Here is a 20,376-nt window from a genome sequence, read left to right on the forward strand (position 1 = left end):
ACTTCCCTCACCTGTTTCTCTTAAGAGTCAGCCAGTGCAAGCCTATGCAGAGGACGGAAAAGTAAAGAGCTTCCTTGCTTCCTTGTTAAATTATCTCCTCATCTGCATTTCCCTGTGCTCTAGCAGAGAAGCCAGGCTCTCTACTGGCCATAGGAATTAACAGCAAGCTAAAAGGCAGTATGTATAATAATGATGTTAAGCTGCCCTGCTAAATATATTATCTGCCTCAAGGGAACTTGCCATTTTATGACTCAGAGCTAGACCCATTTATCTGTTATTGTTCTTAGGGACCAGGGTGATGAAGGGAGGAGAGCACAGGGTGGTCTTTAGAGTTAGAAGGACTTATGTTGGAGCCTGAGATGTTTAATTTCTTGGCTCTGGAATCCTGGCAAGCTGCTTAACCTCTCTGAGACCCTTTCCTTCTGCAAAATGGGCAGAATCCATTTTTCCCATAGGACTATCAGAGGATGAATTAAAATCGTGTGTAAAATAGTTGACTGGCAGGGTGCTTGACATAAAGTAGGTACTGTTAATAAATGTTAGTTTTATCTTTCCTTCTCCTTTCTTCCTCTGTTGTTTTAAGGCCCTTTATAGTATTAGTTTTATTTTAATATCTTTTCGCTTTTTTTCCTTGTATTTATGCCTACATTTTTAGCTTGATATTATTTAGCTTTGAGTTCTATACTTTTGCATTATATAGTCATTTAAAAAACTTATTAATAGTGAAAGATACTCTAAAGCATGTTTATTTGAATAATTATTATAGCTTGACTGCAGTGCTTACAGTGGCTAACAGTCAGATGCTAGCTAATGCCAGTGAAGTATGATTAGTATATGGAATAAATACTATTTTATCCCCAAATCAGTACTCTTGGAATCAGCAATTTTTACTACTTCAGATGTGTAAGTGACCCTTCTTGTTTCTAATAATTTTTTCCCTGACAACTAGAAAGTATTGCTAAGTATAGAAGAAAATAAGAATAACCTGCTGTTATCTTGTAAAAGGATAACCACTGTTAACATTTTGGCATGTATTCTACAAGTCATCTTTTTCTATGCATTTATGACACTTATTTTTAAGCCTAAGTTGTAAGCTTTGTGTTTTTTTAAATAAGATTTTATATTAGCTAGAAAATTTAAAACCAGAAGAATTTTTAAAAGCATTCAACATTCATTCACCACTTACAAGTCTATAAATAGAAGAAATTGTTGAGCAACTTGAAGTTATCTAGTAATTCTTCATGACTGCCAAATGGAACTCAGTAACCTTTTACTGTGAATACAGTACCACCTAAAGACCCAGCACTGATCTGCTGCTGGAAAGAACACTTAACATTTCTTTCTTTCATAAATGCTAGTTATGTATTTGTTTCAGTAAAGATGTTTTATTGATTTACAACCACTAAGGGATATATGTAAATGATGAATCTGGTGCCACTGAATTTTTAATTTGCCTTTTTTATTTCCATAAGTAGTTAAAAAAATTATGCTTTCTGTAAGTGAGAAACAAATATATATATCCAGTAAATGAAGATGCATGATTTAGCCAGAAATGGATAGTGTCTAACTTTTAAAACCATTCTCTCCTTAAGAATTTTTTTCTGAAGATGCAGCACTATATTGAAAGTTCTGAGATTTGGGGTCTAGGCCTGATTCTTCCAGTTAACCAGCATTATGGAAGTAGACAAATCATTCAGTCTCTGGATTAATTTGCTAATGTCTGTTTTATTTCATAGAACTGAAAATAAAGGTTGTTTTGTTTTAATATACTTTTATTTCAGTTAATTTGGGTACATGATAATAAATCAAGTAGCCCAGAAGAGTCTGGGATGGAAAATAACCTCCTCCCCCTGTCCCCCCCAAACCCCAGGCTACCATTTCACCATATGTTTTCATTTCTTCTGGTGGTTATCTTAAAAAGAGAATGTCTGTTAGTCCCTACTGTGAAAGATAAGGCACATATAGCAACCTCTTGCTTCCCCCTTTTTCTTCCATTCATTGTTACATTTTGTTTTATTTCTTCTATTTATCATTTCTTTATATAAAATGGTTATACTCCTATTTTTTGTTCCTTTTCTTTAGTCAGTATCTTAATCCTCTTCTATGTAAGGTAAAGGTATTAGCCTCCCTACCCTTCACTCTATCAGTTCTTCATCTGCTATTTTCTGACAGCTACAGAGGCCTCTGTCTCTACTTTGTACCAGTTACTCTCTAGAATTGCTGTGTAGCTGTTAACCTAGGACTTTCCTTCTCTGCTCTCCAGGGTTGGGAACTGTTTCCTGGATTCTGCGTGTTTTTTTTGCTTCACTGGTTGGTTTTGCTAAACTGCCTCAGTAGTTTCCTCCTATTTAAGTCCTTGCATGTCATGAAATACCTTCTTCTGTCCTCATGTTTGATTGATAGTTTAGCTGGTTATAATAATTCTAGGTTGAATAGTTTTTCTCTGACAATTTTTATTGCATTCCTCCATTGTCTTCTGGCATCCAGGTTTCAGGATCTATTTTTTATTCCTTAATATTCTAAAATGTCATGGGATGTGTGGAGATGTAAGCTTTTATTTCATTCACTTAGCTCTTTACTCAGTGGTCCCTTTCTGTCAAAGCAGAAATTCAGTGCAGGAAAATTCTCTTTTATTATTTTTTAGATAATTTTCTTCCCCCTACTTTTCTGTTCTCTCTTTCTTGGACTCTCATTAGCTAGATTGGTCTTCTATATCTATTATCCTTTCCTTCATTTCCTATCTCTTTATCATTTTTTGTTCCCTGTTTTGGGAGAATTTCTAAATTCTATTTTCAGTACTTATAGAGAATATTTTAGTAGTTGTATTTTTTAATTTTTAAGGAATCACTTCTGTTATAAAAGTGTTCCTTTTTCCTAGAATACTGTTCTCTCTCTCTTTTTTTAATGGATATATCTTTCAAATCTCCCTGAGATATTAGAGGGTTTTTTAAAGAAAGTATTTTCTGTTTCTTGAATTATCTCTATTACCCTCGAATAGGCTTTTTGTTTCTATGTTTTTCTCATTCTCTTTTAACAAAGAGGACCTGGAATGCTGATATAGGTTTACTCTGCTACTGTATAAATACCCTATTTTTTAATACATTTTTTTTCCCCTTAGTAGGAATCTGACTGGAATTTTTTTTTAATTTGGGAGGCATTTTGCCTAGGATTCTTCACCTTAGAGTGAGCAGGTATGGAGCTATCCATGAGATTGTGGTTTCCTCTCTTCAGGGCTGACTTCATGGATGTGTAACCTGTGCTGTTGCACGGGGTCTCGAGTTTAGAAGGGTCCTGCATGTGGGTTGGTCCTCTGCTGGCGTCTTGAAATTCTTAATAATTTTTGAACAAGGGACCCCACATTTCCATTTTGCACTGAGCTCCACAAATTGTGTAGCCTTCTCTGCCTCTCTTTCCATTGTCATGACACCGTGCCAGATGAGGAGGGCTTTTTCTCCCCTCCCTCCTTCCTGCTCTCTCTCTTTCCACCTATACCAGGAGCCTCAGCTCTCCCCTTAAAAGTTCTCTCATTATGGAAAATGCTTGTGCTCTGTAGTTAGGGGATCACTGGCACAGTTGTTCCAGAAATCTTCAGTTACTTTCCCTGTTTTCCGTCCCATTTCTTATTTCTGTCCTCTCTCATATGCGCAGCTGGACCTCTAATGCATACCTGACTCCCAGCTCCACTGTAGTTCCCTGGTAGCATATAATGGTCAGTTGCTTTCTCTTCTCTATTTAATCTGCTTTCTGTCTTCTAGAAAATATACCTTGATGAATTCCTCCATACAACTTCATTTTCTCTGTTGTTAAATATTTTATTCCTTTTTGTAATTCTGTGCTTTTTGTATCACTTATATCTCAGGATCAATGGGAAGCAAACACATAAACTTAGTCTACCATCTTGATTTTGAACAACTTGTTTCCTTCTCTTTGAAGTAAAGTGATTGGATGAGTTCATCTCTAAGATCCCCATATCTAAAATTTGTTATTAAATGTTATACAGGTGTAAAGTCCCAACCTAAACTTAGATTTATTCATTCTGGCACCTTATTTTCTCATTTAGCTCTTCCCTTTTATGTTCTTTGGTTCATACTTTTTTCCTGAGTTAAGTATATAGATGCACATGTCCTTTGACTTCACTGAAAACTGTTAAGGAGAACTTTAATAGTCAGTAGTACAATCACAGGCTTTAATCACCCTTTTATGTGACACAAGAAAGAATTGTATTAAAAATACAAAAAAGGTTGTATTTTAAAAATTGTGACATAGGTAGCATTGAATACATTTTAGTGCTTTCCTTATCAAATGAAAACATAACCATATATTTATTGTATATATATGCTTACAAATTGTTTTTTCTTATTGGTATATTAATTTTTAAATAATAATGATAACGTATAATATTGATCTGATGATTTATTGACTATAACATACAAAAATTGTATAATGTGAACAATGATGAAAACATCACAAGTCTTATGACTTACATGGTGTTTATGTGTTAAATGTTGTTTACTGACTTTTATTGACTGAGTTACTAAATCTTAGCTAAATTTCATCTTGACTCTATGACTTTTATATCTCACATACAATTTTATACCTTTACATACAATTTGAAAGATTTTGGGAAAAATAGTTGAATAAAATAACTGTGGTGATGGGATAATTTTACTATTCCAAACAAAATTTACTGGAAGTTAAATCTAGAAAGGACTTAGAGATTATCTAGAGTCTAGTCCAGTCTTTCAGAAGAATGAGTTGTCTGGCTAACACAGCTGCCAGCCCACTGCTTACTGGGGTTAATTACAATAATCTGCCTGGCTAGTTAAGTGTCTTCTGCCTCCATTTCTGCTTGTGGTTTCTCCTTTACTCATTGTATGTTTGGCGAAGAGGACACCTTCCCATATGGAGGGCCACCTTTGGTGTAGGCTATACCAGATGTTCAACTGCCACTAATAAATAGATTTTGAGTTTCATTGACCTAATATAATAAGGTTAAATCCATGTTTCTGGGTAAATATCTTTTTCTAAAAAAAAAAAAGTAGTGCTTAAATATTACATAGTTTATTACTGGAATTTGAAAAGTAAATTAGATCATTTAAAAAACAGTATTTTAAGGCTCCTTAAACTTAATTTTATTAATCATTATTATTTTAAGGAATTAATATTTAACTAATTTAGTTCGTAATATCTTAAAAGAATAAGCCAGTACCATGTATTTAGTACAAAACTTCAGCAGGGGCTGATATGTATTTAAATTGAGACCAATGATTTGGTTTTTGCTTTGACTTGTCACTTCTTAGGGGAGAAAATATATTTAAATGCTTAATTGTAAGATGATTTAGTGTGCCATCTTTCCTTAAGTAATTTATTTTAAGCTGCATTAGCAGAGTATGTGGAAGCATAGTGGCTTATCCTTTCTAAGCATCTTCAGAGTCATTTATTAAGTATAATTTTCTATGTGTAAAGAAATAGACATTTTATTTCTTTTTGTATTAAAATCACTTGGGAGAGATACTTGTTAAAAATTCAGATTCCAGTGCTTGCCTCTAGACCTAACTGAACCAAAATTTCTGGAGCTTAGAAATCTACCTTTTTTTGCTTAAAATTTGAGAATAACTGTTCTCCAGGAAAGAACGCTTTCAATGGGCTGGTGTTTTCTAAATTTGCTGGTTCAGTAGACATTTAGTAACTGCTAAAGTTCTCAGTATTTTAATGCTGACTAGACAACGTGATTAGGTAGACAAAAATTTGGAGGACAATTCATCTGATTAGTGTGGGTGTAAAAACTCACCTGTAAATCTTCAAAATAAAATGATAGTCACATTTATGTGATTAATTAATGCTTTTAAATTATAGCAACACACAGTCAGCTTGCTTGTCTTATAGTGTATTTTGCTTTGCTACTTTAAACACCGCTTCTGTTGTTATTGGAATACATTTTCCTTTTTTATTTGATTGCCTGTCTGGCTTCCTTCTCAGACTAACAGCAATGATCACGCAGCCATGTCGGTAAGTAGATACAAGCTAAAGCTAGCATGCGAATTAGAAAATAATGAATTTTCTGCAGGCTTATTTTTCTCTGCATAGGTGTTTATGGTAAATTCTAATTGTTTTGGCAGTGTTCTTGTTATATTTGTAGTTTTATGGAAACCAAAGTTTGAAGATAATACTAGTAGTTTTGGTGAAGCAGTCAAGATTCTCTGGGACTTGATTGTGAACGTTAATATCATGATGTGTCTGTGGTGAGGGCAGTGCTTTGGGAAAGCTCTCTGTGGTCACCTCATGCATGACAGGCCACACTTTGGAGATATTTTCCTTATCTGCAAATGAGTTCAATAAGAGTGTATAGCCTATAGATTTTTGTGAGGGTTAAATGAGGTAGTATAACATGAAATGTTTAGAAAAGTGCCTGGCATAAAATAAACACTCAAAAAATATTAGTTGTTATTATTACTTGTTTGTAAGACTATGCTTTTCCTGAATGCTTTTTCTCTACAACACTTACCCAAACTCCGCTTGTAGAAATCCCACTCAGTGCATAACACAGTGTGGTTCATGACCCAATGCAAATGTTTCTTTTTCACTCTGAGCCTAGTATTGTTCTCCTGAATTGCCTTAGCTTCTACCCTGTTTTAATGGCTTCATCACATTTTGCTTTTTATTGTATTTGTTCATCCTTTCCACCTCCAATTATAAGCTCTTGACGGCCAAAATAAGAACTCAAATGTTGTTTGAGTATAGATATCGAAAATTATTCTTATTTTTAAAAAAAATCTCATCTAGCATTTGAAATTTAAATGTTCCTAACCTATATTTTGTCTGTTCTGTTCTTATTTATATTATCAAAGTTCAAATTTTGATTATTGTAATTGTCTTCTAATTAGTCTCTGCCAATAGTCTCTCTTTATTGCAGTTCATCCTACATCTCAAAACCAGATAATCCTTTCCAAAGCACAGTTTAATCTTATTTTCTGTATTCAAAAACTTCAGGGTCTCTCACTTATCTACTGAATTAAGTAAAAATTCCACAGGCTAACAAATAAATGATCTCAGCCTCTTTCTGATGCATTTCTGTCCATGATTCAACAAGGGCATTTAAAGTGGAAAATTAACTGTGTCCTGGATCTAGCTTCAATTTTCTACCTTGTCTTCATTTATAACTGTAAAAATCTTGGATCTCTTCCAAAAGACATCTTTAATGTTACCTCTTTCATGAAGCTTTTGCTAATTCTGTTTAACCATATGTTGATACTTTGTGCCACTTTCATGGTACTATTTATATTTTGTCTTGTACTGTGGTTGTAGGCTTGCCTTCTTTCTGCTATTGGAATTTAAACTGTTTATGTTAGGAACTATATCTACTCATCATTGTATCTTCTATAGCACCTAAGCAGTGTCTTACATAGAGTAAGTGCTTGATAAGTATTTTTTAAAGTTAATATGAGAGAAATAGTGAAGAAATGGACTACGATAAAAGTCATTTTCTTTTTTTTTTTAATTTATTAATTTTATTTATTTATTTTTGACTGTGTTGGGTCTTCGTTGCTGTGTGCAGGCTTTTCTCTAGTTGTGGTGAGGGGGGGCTACTCTTCGTTGTGGTGCGCGGGCTTCTCATTGTGGTGGCTTCTCTTGTTGTGAAGCACGGGCTCTAGGTGCGTGGGCTTCAGTAGTTGTGGCGCATGGGCTTCAGTAGTTGTGGCTCTTGGGCTCTAGAGTGCAGGCTCAGTAGTTGTGGTGCACGGGCTTAGTTGCTTCGTGGTATGTGGGATCTTCCTGGACTAGGGCTCAAACCCGTGTCCCCTGCATTGGCAGGCGGATTCTTAACCACTGCACTACCAGGGAAGCCCAAAAGTCATTTTCTTATATGTTTAAAAAGTGTGAAAAGTATACTGCATGGAGTTCCCTGGTGGCCTAGTGGTTAGGATTCCGGGCTTTCACTGCCAGGGCCCGGGTTCAGTCCCTGGTCGGGGAACTGAGATCCTGCAAGCTGTGCGGCACAGCCAAGAAAAAAAAAATTACACTGCAAAAATCAGAATTTTTGAATCAAGAAATTTATTTGTCAAATATAGAATACTTTCTAGTTTTGAAGAGAAAGTTTGCAGACTATTATTTACAGACAGTAATTTAGAAAATGTCTATATGAGTGTGATTTAGTAAAGATGTTTTCAGTACTGATTAGAAATATTTGAAAGAATAATATAATAATTCAAATCACAACTCTCTAGATACAGCTATAAATTTTGAAGAGTGATTAAAATAAAATAAAAGAACCTACAGCACCAAAATAACTGTTGCAAGTTGCTAACACTAAGGACAAACACTTTGACTCATGGAAGAGACAGACCCTCATGCTTTCACTTGACCTTTTTGCTCATTAAATGAATGTAGTAGTTGTTAAGTACTTATTAAGCATGCTAACAGGTTTCCTGCAGATAGACCATATGCATATTCAAAACGCAGAAGTGATACTAACCCTGCCATCCAAAAAAAAAACCTCAAATTGTTTCTTGTCCTGTATTTAAGAAGGAGGGATAGATTTTGGGATCAGTTTTAGATAAACATTCATGAGAAATTTAGAAAGATTTGGCACTTGAATGTCCAGTGTTTTGAAAAAGTTACTTATATGAGTAATTCTTTCTGTGGTGATAAATGAGGTATTTCTATGACACATTTTGATATTCATTTCCATACATTTATAATAAGTTACTTCCAAGTACACAGAAATCAACAAGAGCAAACCATTGACAGTATATCAGTGCATTGGAGAGAGATACCTTTGAGAGAAAATGTAAATGAAAAAGTTGAAAACAGTCAAAGCCCACTATTAGAAATAGAATTTATATTTTTTCTTAAGCTTTTTCATAAAGTAATAAAACAGTTAAGTTGTTTTCACTGCTGGAAGTTAATTACAAAAAAAAAGAAGCTTGCTTTTTAGTTGAAAATGAACATACTTGAATCTTATAACTTTCATCCTTTTAGGTATTAAGTTGCTGTCTCTATTAGCTAAATGCTGACTAATCTTGGTGAGAAATTTAATTTCATGAGTTTGTAAGTCTTATGTGTGTATGTAGCATAGCATACTTAAATATTTCCCTGCTGTCAAAGGTCGTAGAAAACGGTATTTTGAATTGCTCTTAATCAGGGCATATTGGAAGAAGTAGTAATAGAAGGCTTTTAGAAGGAAACAGCATGGGAGTTTTAGTAGGAAGCCAGTGGGCTAGGAGAGAACTACAAGAACGACCTGTAACAGATCAGGGAGATATAAACGGAAATAAGTGAAGTGGACTCTGGGACTTCCCTGGTGGTCCAGTGGGTAAGACTCTACACTTCCAGTTCAGGGGGCCTGGGTTTGATTCCTGGTCAGGGAACTAGATTCTGCATGCCACAACTAAGAGCTCGCATGCCGCAACAAAGAGTCCACATGCTGCAACTAAGAGTGCGCATGCAGCAACTAAGACCCTGTGCGGCCAAAATAAATAAATAAATAAATATTTTAAAATAATAATAATAAAAAATAAAGTGGACTCTTCCCAGCCTATACAGATACACACAGTATTAGTACATACATGCATGTGCACACTTAAAAATATCCTATAACTTTACTCTTTAACGGCTGTAGATGAAATAAACTACACCACTGATGCAGGCTTTATGAGCAAAGGATCATTTTGAACAGGAAGATTCAGTATTAAAAACAAATGAAAATGTACCATCTAGCAGTTTCACTACCAGATGGCAGCAGAGAATTCATGTTTAGAAAGTTACTTGAATTTTTGCAGATAGGAATAAGTTCTAGGAATGCAAATGTTATCTTTCCCTTTAACCTGTATTACACAATAGAAAGAAAAAAATAGAAGATAGTTCTCTCCCCCCACCCCCCCACCCGAGTTAAATAGGCAAAAGTCGAGATGGGGGAGGAAAAGAGACTAAAATATGTGGATAAGAAATTGTTTGAGTTGGAATTTATGTTTTATTGTGAGCAGATGAAGATACCGAAAAGGAGGTCAGATCCCCTGGAGAGAAAGAAAGGAGATGGTAGGGAAAGATGTTGGAGTCAGAAGTTTCCTGTGCAAGCCAGGGTCTGGTGAGGCTAAAGAGCCCCTACTTTTTTTTTTCTTCCCTGTACGGAACAGACAGGAATGGATAAGGGTGAGGATAGAGCTGATGGGAGAGGTAGAACTGCTTTGGTGAATTCATATTTACAGAATGTTTGCAGGTCAGGTAGAGAAGACAAAATGCAACAGGCCAAGATGCTGATACATACTCATAAAAAGCTTATGCAAGATACTGTAATACAAAAAGTAAAGAGATCAGACTCTGCAGAGTGAAGTCCCAGCAGAGGTGCATGTTTAGATGAATATTGCACATAGGGGAGGAATTCAGAAGATAAGCAACAACATTTTAATCACTTCATTTTCTTTCATTCAGGAGACTTGAAGCCTGGTAGGGAAGCTGTCATGTTTTAAATCTTTCTACCTCTTATGGAAATTGGTGTGGTAGATGGTAGCATTGAGATTTAAAGCCTTTGTCTGTTTGGAAACAAGAGGGGGGCAGTTGACCTACTTATTTTTCACTCTCAGGGTATTGTTGAATGTCATTTGCAAGATTGTCTTTAGAAAAAAAAAGGTAAGTAGATAACTTACCTTGTTTGCTCCCTGCTCCTGAAACTGAGCGGGGCCCTGTGAGGCTCCCGGTCATGGAGGCCTCTTTTTTTTGTCCCCCATTTCTCGTAGGCAAGACTCCAGCCTCCATGACCTTGCCTGAGTTCCAAAGGGCAGATTTTGAACAGTTGCTAATCAAGGAAGGAGCAGCCAAGAAACCACCTGAGGCCAGATTATAGGGACCAGAGAAGCTCATCAAGATTAGGAGACCACCTGAGACCCTGCACACACCCTAGTCTTGTCAGCAGCCCCACCCTTTGGAAGCATTGTTATAAAACTCCTTATCAAATCCTCCTGGGTTGGGACACATAGTTTTTCAAGGCAGGAGACTGCTGTGTCCCCCTTTGGCTGGCAAAGTATTGATAATAAAGCTATCCTTTTCTTCTTCACCCAAAACTCTGTCCCCGAGATTTGGTTCAGCACCGGTGTACAGAGAAGCTGAGCTTTCGGCATCACTCGTTTGTATGAGTTTTGTTTTGTTTTAATATGTATCCTCCCCTCACATGATACATTTCCCTGACTCTTTTAAACTCCTATCCCAGGTACCCCCTCAACTGGAAGTGACTCTAACAGTATTTACCCCAGCCACATTCCCACAATCTAGGATTTAGCCCAGTGAAGTTACTTGTTCAAAAAGCCCTTAACATTCTGGATGAGTATACCCAAAACCTTTGAAAATTCCCAACTATGAGAATACTGCTGTGCCATGTAATTTCTTTCAGAAATGGTATAAAATATAATTGAAAACTGTAGACCTTAGCGAGAGTTACTTTATCCATGTCAGCTAACAGAAGACAGCAAAGCCACATTGACTTGGGGAGGTTGGGACTTTGACTGCATTCAGTCTGAGGGGTTCCTCCCTGCCCAATACCCGTTTCACAGAGCAAGTAATTCAAATGTGTGCCTCAGCAAATGAAGCCCTACTTGTACTGGATTCTCAGAGTCATTCTTAGAAGATTGAAACCTAAACATAAATCCTTGAATGACAAAGGCCTGCTCTGTGCTGTTTATATATACATGGCTATGTTTATAATATATCAGCCACCTCTTGGCTTGGGTGACATTTGTCCGTTTTACTAATGATCATGTGGAAATGAAACTGTGTAACTCAGGTTGAGACTTGAACCCATGGGCCAGGACTTGAACCTGGCCAAAACCCAGATTGGGACTTGAACCCACGGTCTTTTAACTGAGATAACATGCCTGATCTCAGGACTTAATGAAGCTCAGGTTCTTGATGTCTCATCGCAGAAAGAATTCAGTGAGAGACAAAGTGATAGGTAAGAAGTGATTTATTAGAGAGAAACACGCTCCACAGACAGAGTGTGGGCCATCTCAGAAGGTAAGAAAGGTACCAGGGTATGGGGTTGTCAGTTCTTATAGGGGTGGGTAATTTCATAGGCTAATGAGTGGGAAGAGTATTATAGCTATTTTGGGGAAGGGGTGGGGATTTCCAGGAATTGGGCCACCACCCACTTTTTGACCCTTATGGTAGGCCTTGGAACTGTCATGGCGCCTGTGGGTGTGTCATTTAGCTTGCTCATGTGTTACAGTGAGCGTATACTGAGGCTCAAGGTCTAGTAGAAGTTGACTGGTCCACCATCTTGGACCTAGTTGGTTCTAATCAGTTTATGTCATGTCCTTGGGCTCTGTCATTCTTTTAAAGGTTGTGCCCTGCCCCCTTCCCTCCTGTTTCAGAAATAATCTATGTTGTCTAACCTGTTAGTGATTCTGACAACTTCTTTGTAAATTTTAAGTCATACCAAGGTTGTGAAATAGTACATTTTAATGATTATATTAGCCCTAATACTCTGAGCTGGATGCTTATGTAAAAAAGTGAGGCTATGACTCTGCTATCACAGAGCTGTTGCTTTGATAACGGTTCCTGGGATACTTCGGTTTTTCAGTCTTAATTCTTGTGGCTTGACCGTAGTATTCAGTCACCATGTGGAAACTTCTCTTGCATTTCTTACATTTGCCAAGTGAGAAAGTTATAGGGTCTTGATATTTTATTGCTTCCCTACTTAAACATGTACCTAATTGCCCAATTTGCTGTTATCAAGTAGATTTAAGAGGTAGGAAAAATCTTTCAGTTCCTACATAGTACAAACTAGCTCCCTCTTTGTGCTATTTCGGACAAGAGTGCATGCAGCTTTTACCATTTTATCCAGATTTCTGGTATAATCAGTAGCTTCAAAACCTTGACCTCTTCTAGACTTTCACTGCTCTACTTGTCCTTGCATTCTCTTTCTGCCTATTAAAGTTAGGAGCAGTTTGAAGATGTCATGGGACTGCCATGACAGCAACAATGATACTTGCAGAAAGCTAAAAATCTGGGTGTTACATGTCATCAAAGGCCACATTCAAAAGATTGTTTAAAAAAAAGAAAAAGGCCACCAAAGTTTGATGAGACCTATGGTTGGGATAAGGAAGCTGAGATAAGGCATGAAATAGAAATGTGCCATATATTACAAGTGTCCTGAAGTTTTCCAAGTTTGGGGAATTTTTTTTCCAACCTTGCGATACTTCTATTTTATTTCATCCGTGTGTGTGTGTGTGTGTGTGTGTCCCGAGAGCAAGCCTTTATGTTATGTGTTGTATCCTTATGATTGAGAATTGTTTAGAGGAGAAAAGCCTAAAAGGGGAAAAAGGGAATTCATAATTGACTTTGGGAATTGTGGTTAACTGATGTGATAACCAATTCTGTGGGGTCTAGAGCTACTTAGATGAGGACAGAGAGAGTATGAGAGGAATAGAGAAGTGTAAAGGAGGTATTTTAGAGAACGTTAGGGGTGTTAGAATAAGTATATTTTGATAGACCTATGAATTTTGGGGGCATAATCTCAAAACTGTGTCTTCAAGATAGTGTTAAAGTTATTATTAAAACTCACTAAAGGAATTCATCTTGATATTTAAACCTTTATAACTCATCTGTTCTGTAGTATTGGGAATCGGAGACATTTCAGTTTTATATAGAGTGTTCAGCCAGAAAATAGATTAAAACATAACTTACTAGGTAAAGGAATCTTTGTGCATTTGTGAAATCACCTTGGAGATATTTTCATGTTTTAGGTATTTTTTTCCTGATTTAATAACATTCTTTACATTTGAGTAAATGTAGTTTCATATAGTAAAATTTAAATTAGTGATTCTTATGTAAAAGAGCAAGAAGAAGAATAGATTTCTTAAATTAAAATGTCTACTTTTCAACTAGGCATCATTTTTCAATTAAGAATTTATTTCTAATTTTATTGTTTACTCCATATTTGATGAAAGACTTCACTCTTTTGGACTATGTGTTTTAAAAGGCTAAAAATTGTAGCTCTTTAGGAGACTGACCAATTCATCAAAATACTTCTTTTCGTCTTTTGTCTTCCCTCCGAAAAGGCTATTTCATAGTCTCATAACTGAAATTCATGAAGCAAACTGAGAGGCAGTAAGTTTGAATAATATAGCAGTATTTTACTATTTTTATTTAACTAACTTTAAAAAGTTAATAACTTTAAAAAGCCACATAGAATCAGAATTAATAAATTTGCTTATCAATGTTAGATTTAATATTCAAATTGACCATGATTTTATTTGTTTTCCAGTTTTTCCTGACAAGAGTTACATAACCTTTTAAAACAAAACCTGTTATCAATTTAAAGATTAATAAATATAGCACATAATATTTCTGAGTCTATATTTTTTTAACTTAAATAAAAAGTAGCTTTTTGTGCCAAGTTGATCTTTTGTGGGGGTATAAATAAAGGAAAGTGGATTCTCCGGGGATCATTAAGGAAAGTAGACCAACCCAGAAAGAATGGTTGTGATTTCAAGAGTACATTTTTATGTTAAATGTATTTGAGAGAATGAAAGCAGCATTGAAAAATGCTTTCAAATAAGTACTATTGAAATCAAACCTTCCTTCTTTATTAGGCCTTTGAAATAAGAGAATGGTGAGACAAATGAAAACTTCAAATGAAAATTTAAATGTGTCAAATTAGTTTTTAAGTATTCTACATTTCTCCTACTATTATATGAGAGTAGATCTATCAAAACATTACTTTGAAACCAAAACAGTTTTGAGCTATAATCTAATAAAATGTGTTGTATTTTTGTTACCATGTCATTTTACGACGTTTCAAAGGAAGCAGAGTATCTTTAGCCTAATCTATAATAGTAAATTATTTTGAAAATTTGGCTTGACATACAAACAGATGTGTTTTCTTGATTCCTTTTAAACTGAGGATTGGTGGTTTGTGGTTTATTGTTCCTGTGATTGGCATTAAAGGCCTTATTTCACAGCTTGCAGTGAGGGACTATTGGGTAAAGAGTGTCTGTGTTCCACAAACTAAATTCAAAAAGTGTCAATCAAGGTCTCACATAGGTTACTTAGAGAATGAGTTTTCTTACTGATTTCACCAAATGTCACCTCATGCTGTCTTTGATTGGCACAGCCTGGCAGGGAGGATGGATGAATCTGTCACCGACCGGTTAATTGTGTTGCTGGTCTCAGTCTGACATTAGGTCTTTGACTCTTAAGTGGCTCAATACAAAACAAATTAGCAGATTGTAGTCATATTTCTCATTCTATATGCTTTGACTTTGTTGAATGCAGTCCATAAATCATATTGACTGACACACAAGTAAATGATGAAAGCTGCTTTTGAGACATGGATCTAGAAAGCAGCACTGTGAAGGTGCCATGGAAGGATGCATATGGTTGACCCTTTGGGAATTTCCTAGGAGCCAAATGTCTCTTTACCACAATTGTTCTTAGAAGAAAAGCTTTTGAGTAATGCAAAAAGGATCTAATATGTCAGCAGATTCTCTTTTACAAGTTCCTTTGAAATATAAGAAGTTTGTCCAAGGGTTTTCTCTCTTTACAAGTTGTTTTTCAGCAAAATGTTAGATCAAGGTAAAAAAGTAGTTAGGTTTAAAAGTTTGGCAGGTGTTTTTACTTATTTACTGAAATTTATGTTGTTAAAAGAGGAGAATGTTAATAATAGTTGCAATTAATTTTTCAGATGAGGACAGCAGAAATTTCTAGGTGCTTGATATTAAATGCGCTGTGTTTTCTCAGTCACTTCACTTAATTATTTTGGCTTTGTTTGTTGTAATGTTAAAAACCAGAGCATCTCTAATGAAAAAGGCTAGTTTTTAAAGATAGTTGTAAAAGTACTTAGATTATTTTTGTTCTAGAAAGTGATACAGTATTAAAAGGATCAACAATAATAGCAAAATAGTGTTCAGAAAGGGGTGTTTTGGTTATACAAAAGTGTACCAAGGGCTACAGGCATCAAAAATGAATTGCCAGAGATGTTTTTGGGATGTGCAAGTTTCTGGAACATTAAAATTTTCTGTCTCAAAATAAGTAATAGATAAAATTTAAGAATATTTGTTCACATTTTATAGTCAGGAAGTAGACATTTAAAAAAGTATAATCTTATAGAATATAACTTTAAATATTTAAAGGATTTGAACTTTTGATATTAATTTTGAGCTATAAAAAAGGAAGAATTTTTCATTTGAATATTTTACAAATATTTTAAACTTCTATCTTTGAGAACAATAAGCCTGTATTTAATATGCATAATCAAAGGAAATTTTACATTAAGATTTTATTATTACATATGTTATTTAAACAAAAAGCTAAATGCGTGTGTGTGTGTGTGCGTGTGTGCATGCACACACACATATGTTTTCATTACCTATATCCTCCAAATTTATGGAATAGCCTGAATTTTTGTACTAGTACCATCATTTTGGCTCCAGTGCTATTGCTACATGGTCATTTGTAGCATCTGAACCTGTGTTAAAATTTAAAGATCACCTTAAAATAATACCACTAACATTATGTAATGTGGTTGTTTATGAAATGAATGTAATAATAATTGTTTTGGCAATTTATTAATCTGCTTGTGCAGTTAGTACATTATAGTGGCAACATAAGTAGGACATGGAGCTGATTTGATGGAGAAGTACATTAAACTAAAATGCACTAGTTGTTCCATTTGGTCAAAATGACATTTCCATTAACTATTCTCAAGCCTATTACAATGTAATTAAATTACATGCCATTGATTTCTTCTTTTTCTGTCTCCCTCCTGCCCCTCATTCATATTGATATTATTCTGCTTGGGGAATGGAGCTGCATGTCTCCTAGACTAATTCCTCTTGGGTTTGGGGGGTCTTGAAGCATGCTGGGTTTTGCATTGTTCGTTACATTCCTTTTTGGCAGTTCATCAGTATCTGTCAAATATATTGTTTGCATCAGCTTTTATCTCTAAAGTTTTTGATTTAGATATTGGCATTCCATTTCAGATGCACAGTTTTTCCACTGCGCATAGTGTCTAAATGCTGAAGACTCATAAAAGATTCATAAAAGTTGCTTGTTTCTAGTCTGACTTTAAATGTGTAATTTAATGAACAGCTGTTCTAGTAAACTTGAAAATATATTTATGTTTGTTCTTACTTTTCTAACAGATCAACCCTATGTAAACATTTTTGCATCTATTATAGCATTTATGTTTGGAAGATTTTCATGATTTTGTAGCTTTATTGGCCTTTGTGATAAGTAGGAAAAAATATATAATTATCAAATATCACTGGGTAAATATTTGTTAATGAGAATGAGGCAAAACACAGCACATCTTCCAAATGTCATTATTTCTAACCCTGTTCCTAGATCTTTGAATCCTATCATGGGAGTCAATCCATCACCAAATCACATACTTGTGGTTTGGAGATAGCCATACTAGGAGCAGCATTACACTGGAAAACTTTACCTAAAATAGTTTTTGTAATATTTTCTTTTAAACTTTTAGTTGAAATAAAAAGCCTGCTTAGAAGAACAGTTTATACTAAAGGCAATATTATATTGTGATCCCTGTAATCTAGAGGCTAAACATTTAAAATTATTTTTTATCATTTTAAAGAAGATATAGCTTGAATCAAGGCTGTCAGTCAAAATTCATGTAGTTTTAGGAGCTTATTATAGTAGAAAATATAATGATATATATACTAAAAGACAACCACAAGTATTTATAGCTCACTTAACTACATATTTCTAAATTATCAGATGATTTTAAAACTTAATTTCTAAAACTAAATGAAGATCTGTAGATGACTGTGAAATCATATTGGTATGCAAGCTTCTTTTTTTCCCTCCTAATTGAAGCTGTGCTACAAACTAATATTCCTATTAGAAGTAAGGACTTAATGACTCAAAATATATTTTATAAAGTATATTTTATATATTACATACATATCAAAGTATATATTATAAAGCATAATAGGTATAGTTTCAATTCTAATAAATTACACTATTAACTTCTTTAATTCTTGGCTTGGTTAATTCTATAAAGGAAAGCTTAAAGAGCATTATATGAATAAAATGTTCTGTCAACGTGACAGTTACTTTATGTCACAAATGTCATATTTTAATGTGCATTTTTAAAAATACTTGAGACATTTCAAGAGATCTGAAATAATAAATAATGGGTTTTAAACTTGTACTTTAATTTTTCTGCATGCAGTTAGAGCTTTAATGATATTTATATCCTGAGAAGGACAAGTCAACAGAATATTACTTTCAATTCCTATGCTAAAAGACAGCCACTCAGAATACAGAAAGAGAAAGGCCAATAATTACTATTCTACCAAAAAACAACAACAAAAAAATGCCATGTATATAAATTTTGTGATACACGATGATATATTTATATGTTTGTTTGTTTACTTTTTGGTTTGGATATTTGTATAACAGGGGAAGGTTGCCCAGACTGCTTGCATGTCAGCCTGCCAGCATCTGTCAACATCATTAATGCAGATGCTCCTGGACAGTGAGTTAAAACAGATAAGCATGGGAGCCGTTCAGCAATTTAACTTAGATGTCATACAGTGTGAATGTAAGTACCTTATTGGTTAAATCTGATGCATTTCTAAGAATCTATATTTAAATTATATGAAAAAATGGTATATAGTAGGATAGTTCATAAAGGAGGGAAGAGGCCTGATTCAGTTAAACTTTCAGCAGCCTTAGAAGCAACTTCTTTCCAACAAGAGAAAAATATCTCAGTTTCACATTTAGGGCCTCTAGAGCGGGGGTCCCCAACCCCTGGGCCGCGGACCCGCTACTGGTCCACGGCCTGTTCAGAACCGGGCCGCACAGCAGGAGGCGAGCGGCGGGCGAGCGAGCGAAGCTTCATCTGCCGCTCCCCATCGCTCCCATTACCGCCTGAGCCATCCACCCCCCCTCACCCCCCACCCCCCTGCCCATGTTAAGGTTGTCTTCCACGAAACCGGTCCCTGGTGCCAAGAAGGTTGGGGATCTCTGCTCTAGAGAGGCACTGAAGTGACAATCCAGACTGGATAATTAAAAAGGTGATTCATTTATGATTCATTTTTTTTCCCTTTATCCCTTCTTTTGGTCATTCTTGTCTTCTTGCCAGGACTCTCCTGAGGTTTGTAGTCAGTGAATGAAATTATTCCAAGTTTGTCATTCTTACTTTCCCATAAATAACTTTTCAGATACCTGCTAAAGAATAATCTTAGGACCCTGCATTCCAAGTGAAGCTTCTTTTATATTCTGAAATTTTGATTCTCTTTCCCAAAGAATTTCTCAAGTCTTTACCTTTACCATTGTTTTTCACTTTATTTTCTTTAGGTGACAAGTTAGCAGATTCCATAATCTAATGTTGACATTAGCCAGTCACCTTCAAAATTGAATGTGCTATTTAGTTATTCCCCTTGTTATATATACTTCTAGATGTAGGTTACCCTTATACAGAACATGAGTTTATGGAACAATTTTTTGCATTACTTTCAAATGACTGGGTACACTGATTAAATGATGAAAATCCCTGGTTGACAGTTTAGTCAGGCACCACTGTTGATAAATTGAAAATCAGTGGGGCACAAGAAGGATTATAAAATATTTATTTGGGCAGATTTTACAATAATATATTCTCTGTGAAAGACGTTAAAAAATTAAATGTCGGTGACTTGCACCTGAAGCAGGAGTGACAGATTTTTTTTTTCAACAAGTAAAAAATATTTGTCTGCTTCTGTATGTAAGGCATTCTGCTAGGAAAAACATATTAATATTAAAAAGAATAATCATATAGGCTCTTTGATCAAGATCAATTGTTTATTACACAAAAAAAGAAATGCAAAGTTTTAAAAAACCCACCTATTTACTTCAAAAAAAGAGAAATACTGATCTACAAAGCAAAAGAAAGATAGTTTTTCCCTAGGGAAGAGAAGGATTCATTTTCTTTTCCTAGAAAGCATTTCTAATTTTATCTAATTAGAAAACCTTTATATATTTCTTTCTCAAAATAAAACTATCATTTACAAAATGATATTTATCTTGTATTTACAAAAATATTGACCAAAAAGCACTTTTTAAAATGTTTCTAACTCAAAGTAATTGTTAATTCATTCTACGAATAATTTGAAACTGATTTCTTAAAGTTCTTTAAAAGCTATGTTACGAGGGAATTCCCTGGCAGTCCAGTGGTTAGGATTCCGCAGTTTCATTCCAAGGGCCTGGGTTCGATCCCTGGTAGGGACCTAAGATCCCACAAGCTGTGCCACATGCCAAAAGGAAAAAAAAAGTTGTCTTATGAGATAATTTCAGTATGATAATGTTTATGTAAACATTTTACATAAATATTGCTTGAGGGTGGTTGAGCCCTTTATTGACATTTGGTTGTGTCTTCTCAAT

General features: G+C 35.0%; 1 protein-coding gene across 14 annotated transcripts in view; it reads left to right on the forward strand.

The window, feature by feature from the left end:
- Positions 1-20,376, forward strand: part of EXOC6 (exocyst complex component 6) — a 208,527-nt gene that overhangs the window by 136,465 nt on the left and 51,686 nt on the right. For 8 of the 14 annotated variants that reach the window (XM_082339429.1, XM_082339433.1, XM_082339431.1 and 5 more), the window contains 2 exons: positions 5,980-6,009; positions 18,415-18,556. The exons of 2 other annotated variants lie outside the window; for them this stretch is intronic. In XM_082339429.1, the coding sequence (XP_082195555.1) occupies positions 5,980-6,009; positions 18,415-18,556 (172 nt within the window). The remainder of the gene's footprint in view (positions 1-5,979; positions 6,010-18,414; positions 18,557-20,376) is intronic. 4 more of the 14 variants (XM_082339436.1, XM_082339425.1, XM_082339432.1 and 1 more) reach the window with 1 other exon arrangement.

Source organism: Balaenoptera borealis, assembly GCF_965194805.1.
Source record: "Balaenoptera borealis genome assembly, chromosome: 10".
Taxonomy (NCBI): domain Eukaryota; kingdom Metazoa; phylum Chordata; class Mammalia; order Artiodactyla; family Balaenopteridae; genus Balaenoptera; species Balaenoptera borealis.